The sequence below is a fragment of the Dendrobates tinctorius genome, unplaced genomic scaffold (assembly GCF_039654945.1).
Source record: "Dendrobates tinctorius isolate UK_male_01 unplaced genomic scaffold, ASM3965494v1 ptg000119l, whole genome shotgun sequence".
Taxonomy (NCBI): Eukaryota; Metazoa; Chordata; class Amphibia; order Anura; family Dendrobatidae; genus Dendrobates; species Dendrobates tinctorius.
Window position 1 is genome coordinate 876,821 of NW_027361787.1, and position 19,513 is coordinate 896,333.

General features: G+C 45.4%; 1 protein-coding gene across 1 annotated transcript in view; it reads left to right on the forward strand.

The window, feature by feature from the left end:
• The first annotated feature begins 17,694 nt into the window (after positions 1 to 17,694).
• Positions 17,695 to 19,513, forward strand: part of LOC141101532 (uncharacterized) — a 29,654-nt gene continuing 27,835 nt past the window's right edge. The window contains exon 1 of the mRNA XM_073590656.1: positions 17,695 to 17,707. Coding sequence (XP_073446757.1) covers positions 17,695 to 17,707 — 13 coding nt within the window. The remainder of the gene's footprint in view (positions 17,708 to 19,513) is intronic.

Sequence of the window (19,513 nt, forward strand, 5' to 3'; positions counted from 1 at the left end):
CAGGAATTTTTTTGAATATTTAAAAAAAAATGAACATCTAACTTTTTTTCATAAAAAAAATACTTCAGGTTCAATTTTTTTTATTTTACCAAGGGTAACAGGAGAAATTGAACTGCAAAAGTTATTGTGCAATTTGTCCTGAGTACGCAGATACCTGATATGTGGGGGGGAACGACTGTTTCGGCGCATGGCAGAGCTCAGAATGGAAGGAGCGCCGTTTGACTTTTTCAATGCAAAATTGGCTGGAATTCAGATTGGACGCCATGTCACGTTTGGAGAGTCCCTGATGTACCTAAACAGTGGAAACCCCCTACAAGTGACCCCATTTTGGAAACTAGACCCCCCAAGGAACTTATCTAGATATGTGGTGAGAACTTTGAACCCACAAGGGCTTTACAGAAGTTTATAACGTACAGCGGTACAATTAAAAAATCATATTTTTTCCACAAAAATGATCTTTTCACCCCAATTTTTATTTTCCCAAGGGTAACAGGACCCTAAAAGTTATTGTGCAATTTGTCCTGAGTACGCTGATACCCCACATGTGGGGGTAAACCACTATTTGGGCGCATGGCAGAGCTCGGAAGGGAAGCAGCGCCATTTGACGTTTTTGGCTGGAATTGAGATCGGACACCATGTCGCGTTTGGAAAACCCCTGATGTACCAAAACAGTGGAAACCCCCCACAAATGACACCATTTTGGAAACTAGACCCCCTAAGGAACTTATCTAGATGTGTGGTGAGAACTTTGAACCCCCATGGGCTTCACAGAAGTTTATAACATAAAGCCATACTATTAAAAAATCATATTTTTTAAACAAAAATGATCTTTTCACCCTCAATTCTTATTTTTCCAAGGGTAACAGGACCCTAAAAGTTATTGTGCAATTTGTCCTGAGTACGCTGATACCCCACATGTGGGGGTAAACCACTATTTGGGCGCATGGCAGAGCTCGGAAGGGAAGCAGCGCCATTTGACGTTTTTGGCTGGAATTGAGATCGGACACCATGTCTCGTTTGGAAAACCCCTGATGTACCAAAACAGTGGAAACCCCCCACAAATGACACCATTTTGGAAACTAGACACCCTAAGGAACTTATCTAGATGTGTGGTGAGAACTTTGAACCCCCATGGGCTTCACAGAAGTTTATAACATAAAGCCATACAATTAAAAAATAATATTTTTTCCACAAAAATGATCTTTTCACCCTCAATTCTTATTTTTCCAAGGGTAACAGGACCCTAAAAGTTATTGTGCAATTTGTCCTGAGTACGCTGATACCCCACATGTGGGGGTAAACCACTATTTGGGGGCATGGCAGAGCTCGGAAGGGAAGCAGCGCCATTTGACGTTTTTGGCTGGAATTGAGATCGGACACCATGTCGCGTTTGGAAAACTCCTGATGTACCAAAACAGTGGAACCCCCCACAAATGACACCATTTTGGAAACTAGACCCCCTAAGGAACTTATCTAGATGTGTGGTGAGCACTTTGACCCCCCCAGTGCTTCACAGAAGTTTACAACGCCCGGGCGTGAAAATAAAAAATTCGTATTTTTTCCACAAACATGATCTTTTAGTCACCATTTTTTTATTTTCCCAAGGGTACCAGGAGAAATTGGACCCCAAAAGTTGTTGTCCAATTTGTCCTGAGTATGCTGATACCCCATATGTGGGAGAAAACTACTGTATGGGCACACGTCGGGGCTCGGAAGGGAAGTAGTGACGTTTTGGAATGCAGACTTTGATGGAATGGTCTGCGGGTGTGATATTGCCTTTGGAGAGCCCCTAATGTACCTAAACAGTGGAAACCCCCCACAAATGACACCATTTTGTAAACTAGACCCCCCAAGGAACTTATCTAGATGTGTGGTGAGCACTTTGACCCCCCCAGTGCTTCACAGAAGTTTACAACGCCCGGGCGTGAAAATAAAAAATTCGTATTTTTTCCACAAACATGATCTTTTAGTCACCATTTTTTTATTTTCCCAAGGGTACCAGGAGAAATTGGACCCCAAAAGTTGTTTTCCAATTTGTCCTGAGTACGCTGCTACCCCATATGTGGGAGAAAACTACTGTATGGGCACACGTCAGGGCTCGGAAGGGAAGTAGTGACGTTTTGGAATGCAGACTTTGATGGAATGGTCTGCGGGTGTCATGTTGCCTTTGGAGAGCCCCTAATGTACCTAAACAGTGGTAACCCCCCACAAATGACACCATTTTGTAAACTAGACCCCCCAAGGAACTTATCTAGATGTGTGGTGAGCACTTTGACCCCCCCAGTGCTTCACAGAAGTTTACAACGCCCGGGCGTGAAAATAAAAAATTTGTATTTTTCCCACAAACATGATCTTTTAGTCACCATTTTTTTTATTTTCCCAAGGGTACCAGGAGAAATTGGACCCCAAAAGTTGTTTTCCAATTTGTCCTGAGTACGCTGCTACCCCATATGTGGGAGAAAACTACTGTATGGGCACACGTCAGGGCTCGGAAGGGAAGTAGTGACGTTTTGGAATGCAGACTTTGATGGAATGGTCTGCGGGTGTCATGTTGCCTTTGGAGAGCCCCTAATGTACCTAAACAGTGGAAACCCCCCACAAATGACACCATTTTGTAAACTAGACCCCCCAAGGAACTTATCTAGATGTGTGGTGAGCACTTTGACCCCCCCAGTGCTTCACAGAAGTTTACAACGCCCGGGCGTGAAAATAAAAAATTCGTATTTTTTCCACAAACATGATCTTTTAGTCACCATTTTTTTTATTTTCCCAAGGGTACCAGGAGAAATTGGACCCCAAAAGTTGTTGTCCAATTTGTCCTGAGTACGCTGACACCCCATATGTGGGAGAAAACTACTGTATGGACACACGTCGGGGCTCGGAAGGGAAGCAGTGACGTTTTGGAACGCAGACTTTGATGGAATGGTCTGCGGTTGTCATGTGCGTTTGGAGAGCCCCTGATGTACCTAAACTATTGAAACTCCCCACAAGTGACCCCATTTTGGACAGTAGACCCCCCACGGAACTTATCTAGATGTGTGGTGAGCACTTTGAACCCCCAAATGCTTCACAGAAGTTTATAACACTCGGACGTGAAAATAAAAAAATCATTTTTTTTCCACAAAAATGATATTTTTGCCCCCAATTTTTTATTTTCCTAAGGGTAACAGGAGAAATTGGACCCCAAAAATTGTTTTGCAATTTGTCCTGAGTAGGCTGATACCCTACATGTGGGGGTAAAACACTGTTTGGGCGCATAGCAGAGCTTGGAAGGGAAGGAGCACCATTTGACTTTTTCAACTCAGAATTGGCTGGAATTGAGATCAGACGCCATGTTGCATTTGGAGAGCCCCTGATGTGCCCAAACAGTGGAAACCCCCAATTCTAACTCCAACCCGAACCCCAACACGCCCCTAACCCTAGCCCTAACCCTAGCCCTAACCCTAGCCCTAACCCTAGCCCTAACCCTAGCCCTAACCCTAACCCAACACACCCCTAGCCCTAACCCTAGCCCTAACCCTAATGGAAAAATGGAAATAAATACATTTTTTTTATTTTATTATTTTTCCCTAACTAAAGGGGTGATAACGGGGGGTTTGATTTACTATTTATGGCGGTTTTTATGTTTGGCGGCTGTCGCACGCTAAAAGACGCTTTTTATTGTAAAAATAGTTTTTGCATCACCACATATTGAGAGCTATAATTTTTCCGTATTTTGACCCACCGAGTCATGTGAGGTCTTATTTTTTGCGGGACGAGTTGACGTTTTTATTGGTACCATTTTCGGGCACGTGAAATTTTTTGATCGCTTTTTATTCCGATTTTTGGGACGCAGAATGAACAAAAACCAGCGTTTCATGAATTTCTTTTGGGGGGGGTGCGTTTACACCGTTCCGCGTGCGGTAAAATTGATAAAGCGCTTTTATTCTTCGGGTCAGTACGGTTACAGCGATACCTCATTTAGGTCTTTTTTTATGTTTTTGTCGGTTTTATGCAATGAAAACTATTTTATATAAAAAATAATTATTTTTGCATCGCTTTATTCTGCGAGTTATAACTTTTTTATTTTTTTGCTGATGATGCTGTGTGGCGGCTTGTTTTTTGCGGGACAAGATGACGTTTTCAGCGGTACCATGGATATTTATATGCGTCTTTTTGATCTCGCGTTATTGCACTTTTTGTTTGGCGGTATGATAATAAATCATTATTTTTTGCTTCGTTTTTTATTTTTATTTTTTAAGGGGTTCGCTAAAGGGGTTAACTAATGGGACAGTTTTATAGGGCAGGTCGTTACGGACGCGGCGATACCTAATATGTGTACATTTATTGTTTTTTTTTTTTATTATTTTAAAAAAATGAATTTATTGGGGAATATTTTTTTTTTTTTTTACTAATTTATTTGGCGATTTTTTTAAATTTATTTTTACCCTTTTTTTTAAATTTTTTTTTACTTTATTACATAGTCACAGGTGGGACATCACTGTCCTGTGACAGATCGCTGATCTGTCACATCACAGATCACTGTGACAGATCAGCAATCTGTCACAGGCAGTGCACAAGGCTTCCTCATGCCTGCGCTTTGCAGGCACTGAGGAAGCCAGCTTCCCCAGGCCCCCGAAGGCCCCCGTCGCCATCTTGGATTCGGGGGCCTGGGGGATAGGAGTCCCCCGCAGCAGCGCTGCACATTGCGCTGCCGTGGGGGGCTCAGGGAAGCACGGAGGGAGCCCCCTCCCTGCCGATGCTTCCCTTTAACTCCCGGTACACCGCGATCGCGTTTGATCGCGGTGTGCAAGGGGTTAATGTGTCGGGGGCGGTCCGTGACCGCCCCTGACACATTGTGCCGGGTGTCAGCTGTGATAATCAGCTGACACCCGGCCGCGATCAGCGGCGCTCACCACGTGGGCGCCGCTGATCGCGGTAGACGTACTATCCCGTCCCCGGTCATACGGGCCCGGGTACCGTGGACGGGATAGTACGTCTCATGTCAGGAAGGGGTTAAATTAATAATGGTTCTAAATGTACCGTCTGGTTTAGACACCAAAAACAAGGGAGAGTAAAAGCCTCTACCCTGTTGTTCCTCAGGGACGTCAACTAAAACTTTTTTAGCTAGCAGGACTCGAATCTCGTCTTCGAGAGCCTTTTGCTGAAGTGAGGAATTAAGGCGAGTTATAACAAAGAACTCATAGGGGATTCGAAGGAATTCAATCTTTATTCCTTCCTTGATTATATTCAAAATCCATGGGTTTGACGTAATTTGTTCCCATTTGGTAAAAAAAAATTTTAATCTGCCCCCAACCGGTGGGTCTAAACTTTTAATTTTTCTCTCTCCTATATGTTGGCCCTCTGAAGATGGTACCCTTCTGCTTTTCGTCTTTCGTGGCCCATCTCGTTCTGTCCGATTGTCTTCTTCTCCCGAATGGCCGTCTTTTAAAGGTTTTCCTATAAAACGGAATGGGAGAATCACTGAAGGCCTTTTTTCTTTCTTTTGCCTTGGCGAGAATTTCGTCTAAGGCTTTTCCGAAGAGGAACTCACCCTCGCATGGGGTTGCACTAATTTTGGATTTTGACTGTGCATCCCCTTTCCAGCTTTTTATCCAAAGCGCGCGTCTGGCGTTATTCACCAGGGCTGCCGACCTTGCTGCCAGTCTTAGGGTGTCCGCTGAAGCGTCTGCCATAAAGGCAGCTGCCCCTCTTATCAACGGGATGGCTGCACGCAGTTTCTCTCTTGACACTCTTTGCTCAATCTGCTGGTCTAATTGATCTAGCCATACCAGCATTGACCTAGCAGTACATGTGCTGGCTATTGCGGGTTTGAATACCCCGGTGGTGGACTCCCAGGACCTTTTGAGCGAAGATTCAGCCTTTCGGTCCAATGGGTCTGCTAACAATCCTGCGTCCTCGACCGGGATCGAGGTTTGTTTGGAAGTGGAGGATATGACAGCGTCCACTTTTGGTATTTTAGACCATTTTAATAGATCTTCATCAGTGAACGGGTACTTCCGTTTTGAAGCGGATGGGAGAAAACCCCTCTGGTCGTGTTTTTCCCATTCCCTTTTGATGAGATCTTTAATTGCCGGTATTACTGGAAATGGTCTCCTCTTTTTTTCTGCCAATCCCGCAAACATAATGTCCTGCGCGGTCTGGGCTCCCCTTTCCTCTTCACACCCCATAGTGTTTCTAACCGCTTTTACCAGGTTATCTACGCTGTCCAGAGGAAAACATGCGCGTCCTTCCGCCTCCGAGGATGATGATGAGGACGTGGATGCGGAGTCTGAGTTTAAATCCTGTTCTTCCTCTGACTCTGAACTAACAATAACCTGTTTTCTATGACTGGACTCTGCGGGAGTGCTGGCGCGGTTGATGGCTTGTATTTCCTCCCTAATTATGGCTCGGATATCCTGAGAAGATATCGTCGACCCCTGCCTGGTCTCTTTAATGCATTGTTTGCAGAGCTTTTTGGGGTAGGAGTCAGGGAGAGGCTCTGAACATAATGCGCATTCTTTATGTTTTGTTTTTCCTTTTTTCTTTGACTAAAACGGGAGGTCAAAGGTAAAGAGGGGGGGGGAGGGGGGGGGGAGGAGAGGAGGTTAGCTTAATAGGTAGAGCATATGCTTTGCACACTCACCCAGTGAAGCTTAATACCGGTTCAGATGGCTGAGACGGTTTGGATCGGGTTTCTGCTGCCTCGCTCCTGCGGGCAGTCTCCGTCCTGGCGCTGCGGTCCCTGGTGGAGTTGCCCCCAGCTGAATCCCCTGCTGGGGTCTGCGACTCTGCGGGGGACGACATGTTCCAACGTTGCAGCGCTGCAGCGCTGTTTTATCTGTATCCATATCGTAGCCCCGGAAGTCGCCAGTCACAGGGCGCATGCGCCGCGTCATCGCCATCTTACCCCGGAAGTTCAACCATTACTTCCGGGGTATAGGAGCGTCGGGCGCCGGCCTGCTCCCGCGCCACCGCAATAAACACACGCGGCTCGCGCGCACATGGCCTCACCATCCACGCTATACCCCCACCGATGGGGATGGGGGGGGAGGATCTCCCGGATGCCAGACCGGCGCGCTCCCTGGTAAGACCGGGCGGCCCTCCCCGGACCCGGCCATTACCATTATGCCACCAGACGAGGGGGGAGCCGTCAAACGGAGTCTCCCCCGACGCTGCCTCCGGACCGCAGCCCCTGCCGTTCCCGAAGAGACCGCACAGGCGGATGCATGGCCCAGGTAAGATCCTGCAGGATCCTGCTCCATTTGGAACAGGAAACCAAAAACTGAGGAGGAAAGGCGGACCGCCCCTTTTATCTTTCCTGTAGGGTTTCCTGTTCCAAATGGGCGGATCCGATACCTCCAGTGGGTGCTGTCGTGGCGAAGAGTAAAAACAATGTCAGAATCACCAGGATCCATGGAAGCGTTCCAGAGTTATGACCTCATAAAGGGACAGTGGTCAGAATTGTAAAAATTGGCCCGGGCATTAACGTGCAAACCACCCTTGGGAGTAAAGGGGTTAATGGCTAACTGAAAAGATGGTAACACATTGCAAGCTTTCCAGACTACTCAGGTCTCTTCAGGCATAGAATAATACAAAATCTGAAGAATCACATAGCACAGACATAATGCAATAGGTAAGACAAATGACGTGAAGTAGAACTATCATTATGGGGGAGGGATAAACAGTGGTGGCCATAAATATTGGAACAGTTCATAGATTAGGAGTGTGAAAGTTTTATTGTCCCCTGATAGGGGTCTGGTTCTGTGTTGTGATGCCCCACAATGTCTGAGGAGAAAATTCCTTAATTGATATTAGACATGAATCCATGCGACACATTCATTCCTGCATTGAGAGTGTCAAAGACTGTCATGAGTTTATACTCCCAGATCCTTCTGTTTCTCTGAGATTTGAAGTTACCTTTTTCATACAAGTAATTTCATGTCCATGGTGCTGTGATCAGGGCTACAAAAATGTTTTGCCACAGGTAGATCTATTCTTTTTTCTCTTATTGTGTAGTTGTGAGAATTCATCCTTGTTCTAAGCTTTTGCCCTGTCTCTCCCACATACAGACCCCCCAGTTGGACAGTTGGTACAAATAATTAAGTACACCACTCTTAATTCTTTGACGCCCCCGGAAGAAGCAGGCGGCGAAACGCGCGTCGGGGTGAGGGGACGCTGGATCACACTTGTAATTAGAGGTAATATTACTTTTTCATTCCTTGTGCTCTGTGCATATCGGCATATTTATGATCAGGATTCTTGACGTTCTCATTGTGTCCATGTTATTTTACACGGTTATAGTATATATGCCTTTAGCCTCTGAGTGGTTTCCCTTATACCCTTAGGGGAGGGATATTTTGGATATCATTGATCTTGTTCAGACATTGTATATGGGTTCTGACTGTATGGAATAAATATTATAATTATTGATATAAGAATTGATATGTACTGTCATGTGATTGGTTCATACATGTCAGTCTTACATTGTCTCCTCATGATTACTTAAGTGTGTACGGTGTCCCCTATTACGGCATTATGCTTTTGTCACTTTTAGAATTTTTGAATAAAATGAATTTTTAATATTATTGGGATTTCTTCCTTGTTCCATGTTTATATTGATGGGATTTGTGATACGGATTTGCGTGATTTGCCCTTTTGGATTAGGTTTTGGGACATTGTAGTTATTCTATTTGTACACTTAACAAGTGTCCCTCATTTAGTATTTACATAAAGGGTAAGAATGGAGATGAGAACAAGTAGCATTACTTGATTAAACTATTTGCATAGTTTTTCCCTCTCTGCTTTAGAAGTCAACAAACTGGCTCCATAACACAATGCATAATTAGCATATCAGCAAACATCACTAGTGATCAAGGATAAGCGCACAATAAAAGTCAATATTACCGACTTACAAACAAAAGTCTGTTTTCTTGACCAACTAGAAATTAAACACTTAAAATTAAGGCCAACATACAGATAACATTCTATTATTCTTTATTTGCTATAAATAGTTGTCTGGTTAATTAAGGAACACTGCTGGATGTCTTCACAATGGCAAAAGTAAAAAAAAAAAAAAAAGTTTATAAAAATATTAAAAAAGTAAAAAAAAATATGAAAGTTCAAATTCCCCTTTTGCCCCATTTAAAATAAAACAATAAAAAATACATATTTGGTATTGCTGCATTCAGAATCACCCGATCTATCAACATAAAAAAAGAATTAACCCGATCACTAAATGGCGTAATGAGATAAAACGTAAAAAATGCCAGAATTAAGTTTTTTTGGTCGCCACACTATTACATTAAAATACAATAACAGGCGATCAGAAGATTGTATCTGCACCAAAATGGTATCATTAAAAACGTCCGCTCGGGCCACAAAAAATAAGTCTTCACCCAACCCAAGATCATGAAAAATGAAGATGCGACGGGTATCGGAAAATGGCGCAATTCTTTCATACTTTACCTAATTAAGATGAGTTAATTTTACTGATAAATGTTTGTTTTTGGTCGTTTATTTTCTGTTGGTATTTGGTTTATTCTATAAAACTCCCATATAATATATCATTCTTGAACACACGCCACGCGCATCATGTTTTTGTACAATTTGTGAATAATATATATAGGTTCTCCTCGTCTGAGTTATTTTTGATGGCCCACAAAATACGATTTTCCTGTAACTCATTTCTCACACTCTAGGTATAATAATGACTTTTCCCCGTGTGGGATTTTTGATGTTTGAAAACGTTGTCGGTACCTGCTTTCTGGGGTCTCTTGAGGTTTTTATGTCATGTGAGCCCTGTGCCCAATCAGCGCTGACATCACTGTCCCCACCTTCGGACAAATCAAGCATCATGAGGCCGTCAGAGAGCAGTCGCAGCCCTGGCTTCCTGCTGATGTTCAGACCAAAGGAAGGAGCAGTGAAGCTGCCGCTGATTGGGTGCAGGGCTCGTGTGATGTGAGAACCTCACATTAGCCCCGGGACCGTGAGTCTCAACACCACTGAAGTGGAGCCGGCCCGCCAGTGGAGTGTGTTTTTATTTTAATGAGGTCAAACGTGAGGAATGAGTTCACTGAGAAAAAAAAAAAAGATATATATACTGTATTTTTTGGACTATAAAACACACCTAGGTTTAGAGGAAATTAGGAAAAAAAATTGAAGCAAAAATTGTGGTTAATTCTGTACTTAATATCCCCTATCCTGGTATATATGGTCCCCTCATCCCTACCCTGGTATACATAGATCCCTCATCCCTATACTAGTATGCATGGCCCCATCCTTATCCTGGTTTGCAGGGCTCCCATCATGTCGTAGTATGCATGGCCCTCATCCTTATCCTGGTATGCAGCGTCCCCATTTTGTCCTAGTATGCAGGGTCCCATCCCTATTCTGGCATGATTGGCCCCATCCCGCTCCTGGTATGCATGGCCCCCATCCTTATCCTGGTATGCAGGGCACCATCACTATTCGGGTATGACTGGCCCCCCATTCCAGTCCTGGTATGCATAGCCCAATCCTTATAATTGGCCCCATCACAAAACATTAAAAAAAAGCATTACACTTACCTACCCGGCGCTCCCTTGCTGAATCCTGCTCTGATACCAGCAACTGCTTTATGCTTGTAAGCAGCACATGGCAGGGACATAATGCGTTGCTCACAAGCAGAGCACAGCTGCCAGAGTACTCGCCTTTAAAACTATATCAACATTATGAACATAAAAAAGGCTTCTCCCCTATGTGATGTCTCTAATGTTTATTAACAGTTGATTTCCAAGTAAAATATTTCCCACATTAAGAAAATGAAAACGGCTTCTCCTCTGTGTGACTGCTCTGATGTCTAACAAGAAGCGCTTTCCGGTTAAAATATTTCCCACAATCTGAACAGGAAAAAGGCTTCTCCCCTGTGTGAGTTCTATGGTGTATATCAAGATTACATTTCTGGTTAAAACATTTCCCACATTCTGAACAGGAAAAAGGCTTCTCTCCTGTGTGAGTTCTTTGGTGTATATCAAGATTACATTTCTGGTTAAAACATTTCCCACATTCTGAACATGAAAAAGGCTTCTCCCCTGTGTGAGTTCTCTGGTGACTAACAAGATGCCATTTCTGGTTAAAACATTTCCCACATTCTGAACAGGAAAAAGGCTTCTCCCCTGTGTGAGTTCTCTGGTGAATAAGAAAAAGTTTTTTTTTGTGAAAACATTTCCCACATTCTGAACATGAAAAAGGTTTCTCCCCTGTGTGAGTTCTATGGTGAGCAACAAGCAGTGATTTACGTGCAAAATATTTCCCACATTCTGAACATGAAAATGACTTCTTTGCTTTAGGAGAAGTTTGTTTTTTAATGCCTCTTTTGTGACTTTGATTTTTCTTAGTAGTCAGTAATGAATCAGAAGATGGGACCTGTTTCATAGGACCAGATGACAGATCTTTGCTGTGAATGGATGATGATATATCTGGAGTAATAGCAATCACTTCAGTTGTATCTTGTAGGATCTCAAGATCATCAGATTTCAAAATTGAAGATGTCAGCTGTCCCTCTGATCTCCTGGTACAGTCATCTGCTAAAATAAAAAAACAATTATTTTTAATAAAATATCCTTGAGTTTTATATCTTTGAACGTTTCTACTTGAACTGTCCATAAAAATGGCAAGCTATGTAAAAAACTTTAATTATTTACCAAGACAATGAGAGTTCACAGTCTAATAGAAAATCTTGTTGGATGAGCCAGTAGTGTGCGGTGTTCAACTGTTGGTTCATTCTGCCTCCCAAATATCGAATAAAAAGAAACCAATCAATGTTATGTAGGCGAAAATAATACCAATTCTCATCTCACAAAAACAAGTCCCCACTCAGGTCCATCATCTGTCAATGGAAAAACAGAGGTTCCCGCACTATTAGTGGCTCAAAGGCTGTTGAAAAGCAACAAGGTTTCCATAAGCCAATCCTGCAAAATCCGCTCTCACTTCGGAGTCTTGCAGTGTGCGCAAACAACATTTAGGATCCCTGTATTTAGCAATATTATAGTGAGAAGAATCCACTTAATTTGTGGTGTGTGTCTCCTGGAGCACAATCTGGGCACTATGTGCTGGGTAATAAAATGGCAAATGTGTAATTTTCACTCCAACATCCACTGCGTGTTAATTTCCGGAAAGGGGCTGTGGAGTCAAAATATTCACTCCTCCTACACACGTGGTCAAAATTGTTGGTACCCCTCGTTTAATGACAGAAAAACCCACAATGGTCACAGAAATAACTTTAATCTGACAAAAGTAGAAATAAATCAAAAATCTATGAAAATGAGCAGATGAAAGTCTGACATTGCTTTTCAGCCAGGCTTCCACAGAATTTTTTAAAAATTAAAACTCATGAAACCACCATGGTTACTTACCGGTAGCCGTTTTTTCCGGAACCCATGACAGCACCACATGAGAGAGGGATCCGCCCCGCCAGGACAGGAACCTACTGAAACATAAGGGGCGGCACCTCTCCCCCGCTTCAGTTGGATTACAGAGCACTTGAGAGGACTTCCCGGTTAGTTACATATTTATCCAACACCACATCACACAAATACACCCGACTATTGTGCACACCCAAACGGTGAAAAGGGGGGGGAATATACGGGTGCTGTCATGGGTTACGGAAAAACCGGCTACCGGTAAGTAACCATGGTGGTTTTCCCTTCACCCATGACAGCACCACATGAGAGATTCTGGAGACTTCGAACACCTTAGGGAGGGACCACCGCTTGCAGCACCCTTCTACCAAAGGTCAAGTCAGCCGAGGAGGATAGATTTAGTCTATAGTGTCTAAAGAAAGTTGAGGGTGAGGCCCAGGTAGCGGCCTTACAAATTTGATCTATTGACACCTCTGCTTTCTCAGCCCAGGAGGTCGCCACGGCTCTGGTGGAATGAGCCTTGATGCCGTCAGGAACCGGGACGCCACTAGCTGAATAGGCTACACTAATGGCCTCCCTAATCCATCGGGCAATAGTCCCTTTTGACACTCCATAACCTTTCCTAGCACCCTGGAAGGCTACAAATAGGGACTGGGACCTCCTCCACTGGCTGGTTATAGACATATACTCTACTAGGGTTCTTTTAACGTCTAGGCTATGAAATTTCTCCTCCCCTGGGTTTTTCGGATTCTCGCAAAAGGAAGGGAGGACAATTTCTTGATTTCGGTGAAAGTTAGTTACTACTTTCGGCAAGTAAGCAGGGTCTGTTCTCATCACCACCCTATCCTGGTATATCTGGGTATATGGTGGGTTGACTGAAAGGGCCTGCAGGTCACTAACTCTACGTGCCGACGTTAGAGCTACCAAAATGATGGTTTTTAGGGTGAGATTTTTAGTTGAAATCTGCTGTATGGGTTTAAACGGCTCCTTCGTAAGGGATTCCAGTACCAGATTTAGATCCCATGGAGCTATTTTCGGTAAGGAAACTGGCCTAGATCTGTGGCAAGATTTTATGAACCTGGCTACCCATCTGTCTGCTGCTATGTTGCAATTGTATAATGCACCCAGCGCTGAAACCTGTACCTTTAGGGTATTAACCGCCAGGCCTAGCTGTAAGCCTGCCTGCATGAACTCCAAGATGGACTTGATTGGGGGTTCTTGACCTAACGGTTTTCCCAGGAATTGAAGGAATTTCTTCCACGTCCTGCCATATATGTTGGTTGTTATTGGTTTCCTACTTTTCATTAGAGTAGTCACCAACCCCGGGGAAAACCCTTTATCTCTCAAAAGCGCCCTCTCAAATTCCACACCGTCAGATGGAGCCCCTTGACTTGTTTGTGGAATATCGGCCCCTGAGCTAATAAATCTGGAATTTCTGGCAGTACCCACGGGTCCGAGAGAGACATCCTTTGTAGTAGTGAAAACCACGGTCTTTTTGGCCAGAACGGGGCTATGAGGATTACTCTGGCTTGCTCGTCTCTTATCTTTCTTACCACTGCCGGGATTAACGCTATCGGGGGAAAGGCGTAGCTTAGTTTGAACCGCCACGGGATTTGTAGAGCGTCTACTGCCCACGGGTTTTCCCTTGGGTTTAATGAGCAGAACCTTCTCACTTGCCGGTTGTTTTTGGTAGCAAAGAGGTCGATCACTGGTTGCCCCCATACCTGTACTATCCTCTGGAATATTATACGATTTAAGACCCACTCTCCCTGTTTTAATTTGTTGCGGCTTAGAAAGTCGGCTTGAACATTTTCTGTCCCTCTGATGTGTAGGGCTGTTAGGGAGGTTAGATGTTGTTCTGCTTTGAGGAAGATTCTTTTGGCTTCGTCCATTAGGGAGTTTGACCTTGTCCCTCCCTGGTGGTTGACATACGCCACTGCCACCCTGTTGTCTGACATAATCCGGACGTTTTGACCCTGAAACATGGGGATAAATGCCTCTAAGGCTTTGTTTATCGCTCTTAACTCTCTTAAGTTGGAGGAAGCCTTCTGCTCTATGTGACCCCAGGACCCTTGGGCCATATGTTCTCTCAGGTGTGCCCCCCATCCCGAGGAGCTTGCGTCCGTCAATATTACATCAGACACGGGCCTGTGCCACAACGTTCCTCCTGCTAAATTTGTGCCGTCTAGCCACCAAGTGAGAGAGTTTTCCCCCTTTCGGAAAGTTCCAGCTTCCCCTCTAAACGCCCTTTCAATCGTCTCTGGGCTGACAAGATTTCCGCCTGCAGTTGCCGGGTATGAAACTGTGCCCAGTTGACCGCCGGGATACAGGCTGTTAGCGTGCCCAACAGGGACATTGCCCTTCTTAGGGTCATGTGAGGATGCTGTATTGCCGTAAGGGTCATTTCTCTCACCTTCTCTAGTTTTTTCTCTGGCAAGAGACAAACTTGACGGTCGGAGTCCAAGACGAAACCTAGAAATGTTTGTTTCCTTAGGGGTTGGAGTTTTGATTTTTTTAAGTTTACCATCCAACCCAGTTTTTGCAGGGTCTCCGTTATTTTCTCTACCTGATGTGCGCAGTGATGTTCTGAATTGCCAATGACCAAAAAATCGTCCAAGTAAGGCACCATAATCACATTGTGGATTCGAAGGAAAGCTGTCATTTCCGCTATTACTTTTGTAAAAATCCTTGGCGCTATGGAGATGCCGAACGGAAGAGCTGTAAATTGAAAATGCCTGAGGTCGCCCTGGATGTATAGGGCTACCCTCAGGTATTTCTGGTATTCTTGGTGCATCGGGATATGGTAATAGGCATCCTTCAAATCTATTACGGCCATGAAGCAGTTGTGGTGTAACAGCTTTATGGCCAAAGTCACTGATTCCATTTTGAATGTTTGGTTCGTAATCCATTGATTGAGGCGCCTGAGATTTATTATCGTTCTGAAGGAAAGGTCGGGTTTTTTTATTAGGAAGAGGGGAGAATAGAACCCCCTTCTCTCTTGGTCTTTTGGGACCTCTATCAGAACTTGTTTCTCCAACAGTCCTAAGATTTCTGTTTCTAAGGCTGATTGCTCTTCTGGTTTCTTCCTGACGGGGGTCACCACAAATGAAGCTCTTGGATGCTGGAAGAAGGGGATTTTTAGGCCTTTCTTTATAATGTTCAAAATCCAATTGTTGGCCGATATTTTCTCCCATTCTTGGAAAAAGAGCCTCAATCTTCCCCCCACAGGAGGGCTGGTGTCATTGCGGGGATTTTTTGGCGGTTGAGGTAGTTCCCCCAAACATGAATCCTGGTTCTTTTTTCCTCTTGTCGTCCCACCTTTTCCGCTCTCCCGGGGGATGGCCTCGATTGAACCTTCCCCTCCGAAAGGGCGGTCTCCTTTGATCACCCATGTATCTGGGGAAGCCCTTCTTTTTATCACCGGCTTTTTCCAGGATGTCATCCAGGTTTTTTCCAAACAGGAACTGCCCATCACATGGTAACGAACATAATTTCGCCTTAGATTGAATGTCCCCAGGGCAGCCTTTGAGCCATAACGCCCGTCTTGCGGCGTTCGATAGCCCCGCTGCTCTTGCCGTTAACCTCATCGAGTCGGCGGAGGTGTCAGCCAAGAAGGCGGCAGCTCTGTGTAGCAGGTACATTTCTCCTAATATTTTCTCCCTTGGTACTTTGGAGACTAATTTCTCTTCGAGTTGTTGCAGCCAGACCATTAATGACCGGGCTGTGCAGGTGCCGGCTATTGCTGGTTTCAGACCCCCTGCCGCTGCCTCCCAAGTGTGCCTTAGGTATGAGTCCGCTTTTTTATCCAAGGGATCTCTCAAAACCACTGAATCCTCCAGGGGCAGGGCCGACTTCTTGGAAGACCTAGACACTGCTGCGTCAATCTTTGGGACCTTGTCCCAGACGTCCGTGTCTTTAGCCTCGAAGGGGTATCTGCGCTTTGAAGAGGAGGGAAGGCTACCTGACTTCTCCGGTTTCTTCCACTCTCTCTCGATTAGGGCTTGAACCTTGTCATTGACCGGAAAGGTACGCTTTTTCCTTTCTTGCAGGCCGCCAAACATTACATCCTCCAGTGATCTCTCTACTTTCTCCTCTTGCAGGCCCATAGTGGACCTGATGGCTTTAAGGAGAGTGTCCGTATCTTCTACGGGAAAGCAAGGTCTGCCCCCCGTATCACTGTCTGAGGATGAAGATGACCCCTGCTCAACTTGATACTCCGAAGAGGAGGAGCCTGATGAGGAACTCGGGGAGGCTTTCCTACTCTTCTTTTTTAATAATTTTTTAAGTGAGCCCTGTACCTCAGATTTTATTATCGATCTGAGGTTTGTTGCCAGGTTCGGCACCTCTTCAGCCATAGTCCGCTGAATACAGCTGACACATAAGTCCTTTGGGTAGTCTTTTGCTAAAGGGCTGTGGCATATGGCACATTCTCTATTTTTCTTTTTACTTATGGCTTTTTTGGCTCCCTAAGAAAAACAAAAAAGACATAGGAAGGCCTATTATAATACTGCCTAACTTTCACGGAGATCACTCACCACCCAGGAAAGACTGATACCGGGCTCTGGGGCTGCGAAGGAGCGTGCGCCCTGCGCTCTTTTGACCTCGAGGAATCCCTCGATTGGTGACTTGGACGGCTGCTGCTTTTGCCGCTCGAGCGGCTCTTGCGACCAGAAGCTTGCGATGGGGGCAGGGACAATGGGGACGGTGAGCGATCCTCCTGAGACGCCATTGTCACCCCTGCAGCCGCTTCTGCTCCTTCTTTTAACAGTGAGTGAGCCCCACATTACCCCTCCCCCCCGCTACCGCCAGCCGCTCCTGGCCGGCGTCGCGCCCGGCGCCATGACTGTCGCGTCCTGATGACGTCAGCGGTCGCGCTCCCAGAATCCTCTGCGCCGCTGACGTCAGACGCCGGTCCCCGCCCCCGGCTTCCCCTGCATGCAGGCGAAGGACGGGCGCGCGGAGGGGGAGGGCGGCACGAGGAGGACCTCCGAAGGGAGGACATCAGGACGTGCCCGCACGAACCCGGGGCCCGAATCAGGCAACACCCCGGGGACTGCGCTACCAGCTGCCGACGGCCGGCGTTGCAGGTAAGTCAGCCCTGCAATCCTTACACGCCGGGACGGCCCTGGGTCTTTCATTCTGACAGGCACCGCCGCTGTCAGAGGGATTCCTTTCCAGGACAGGAACCCAACTGAAGCGGGGGAGAGGTGCCGCCCCTTATGTTTCAGTAGGTTCCTGTCCTGGCGGGGCGGATCCCTCTCTCATGTGGTGCTGTCATGGGTGAAGGGAAAATAGGCCTTAACGTAATCGGTTCATGACCGCCAATGGTAGATAATCGCCAGCGCTAGCAGGGCTTTGTGCAGCGCAGTCGTTTGTCTACGGTCGGCAGTTTTGTGCTCATCGGGACCCCACGTACCTTATAACTAGGGGATTCCACCGCAAAATGCTTCCTGTGACCCCCTACCTCATTGAGACCTGATCGGTACAGGTCCTTATGACGTCAGTGTCACACCAGCCAATGAGACAAATCACTAGGAAAGTTTGTTGTAGCAGCGAACTTTTCCTGGCAATCTGCCCCATAAAAACGCTGTTTCTTCTCAGATCTCCTGTCAGTGAGAGATTAGAGGAGAAACAGTGTTACAAGTGCTGCTGCCAACAGCTGTGTCAGTCAGCGATTGTGCTATAAAGTAACAATACAGATAAGACAGGTTAGGGTTAGGCTAAAGAATTAGGTTTTTCTCAATTGTTTCCCCAATAATTTGGTCACGTCATAGTTTTCTATTTCCGGAAAAAAAAATAAATAAATAAAATGGCCCGTCAGTATTATAGTGCAGAGGAGGCTTATGCACTTTTATGTTCTGACAGTGAAGAAAGTGCAGTGTCAGATGGCGATGTGGATTTCGAGGGCTTTAGTAGCAGCGACAGTGATAGTTCAGAAATGAGCAGTGATTCTGGTCCATCCTCACACACAAGGACCAGTACAACAAGAAGGACAAATAACGCTTCTGGAGAAATGTCTCCAACTCAGGGAACAATGCCCAGTACTAGCGCTGTCCCTAGTGCTCGGGAATTGGCGCACACCAATGTCCAAGGGGCTTTGCTTCTTGATGAAATATTTCCAAGATGGGAGGCTTCAGATTCAGCTACTCCATTCATCCCTAATTTTAATGCCATTCCTGGTATAAATGTGGAGGTGGAAAATTTTGGAACAATTAATTTTTTAATTTGTTTCTGACAGATAGCTTGCTAGAGCATATTGTCCTACAAATTTATATGTGTCCCAATTCATCAGCCAGAATCCACGATCCTATTATGCTAGGTCAAATTTATGGACACCAACTAATGTCCTAGAAAGTAAAACATTTTTAGGACTTACATTCAATATGGAGCTTGTTTAAAAAAATGAGCATTCAGTCCTATTGGTCCAACTGCCCTGTTCAAGCCACCCCTATGTTATTTCCATTGATGAGTCCATTATAAAATTCAAAAGGAAGACTGCATCTTAAGCAATTTATTCCTTCTAAGAGGGCAAGGTTCGGCATAAAGCTCTATAAAATGTGTGAGAGTTCAACCGGATACACATCAGCTTTTCACAATTATGACAGCAACCTGAACCCACCAGGATGCCCTACTTATCTGGGGACTGTCAGGGTCCTGACAGCGCCAGCGTACAGCCTCCACTAAGCAGGGACTCACCCGCACCGTAGGGACCCCTGGGGACAAGAACAGCCGGAAAATAAAGATGAACAGGACCTGAATGTAGAAGTTTAGCAAGCCGGCATAGGACCTATGGTCATGTGAACGGCCATGTGACTGCAAGGGGGCAGGGCTTAGTGTCCTGCTTTCAGAGGAGGTAGAAAACTCAGAGTCAGGCAAAGCGGGGGTCAAGCACAATACAGGCAAGCGAGGTACCTGAGGGATAAACAGACGGAAGGTCAGACAAAGCCAAAGGTCATACACAAGATATCAGTACAGTACCAGGGATGAGACAGAACGGACAGTCAGGGCCAAGCAGAGATCAAAACCAAACAGACGTAGAAGGTACCAGGCAGAATCCAAAGCGATATCCAGAGAACAGACCGAGTCATACACAGAGAATCAAGTAACCAGAACACAGCACTAACACACTCAGG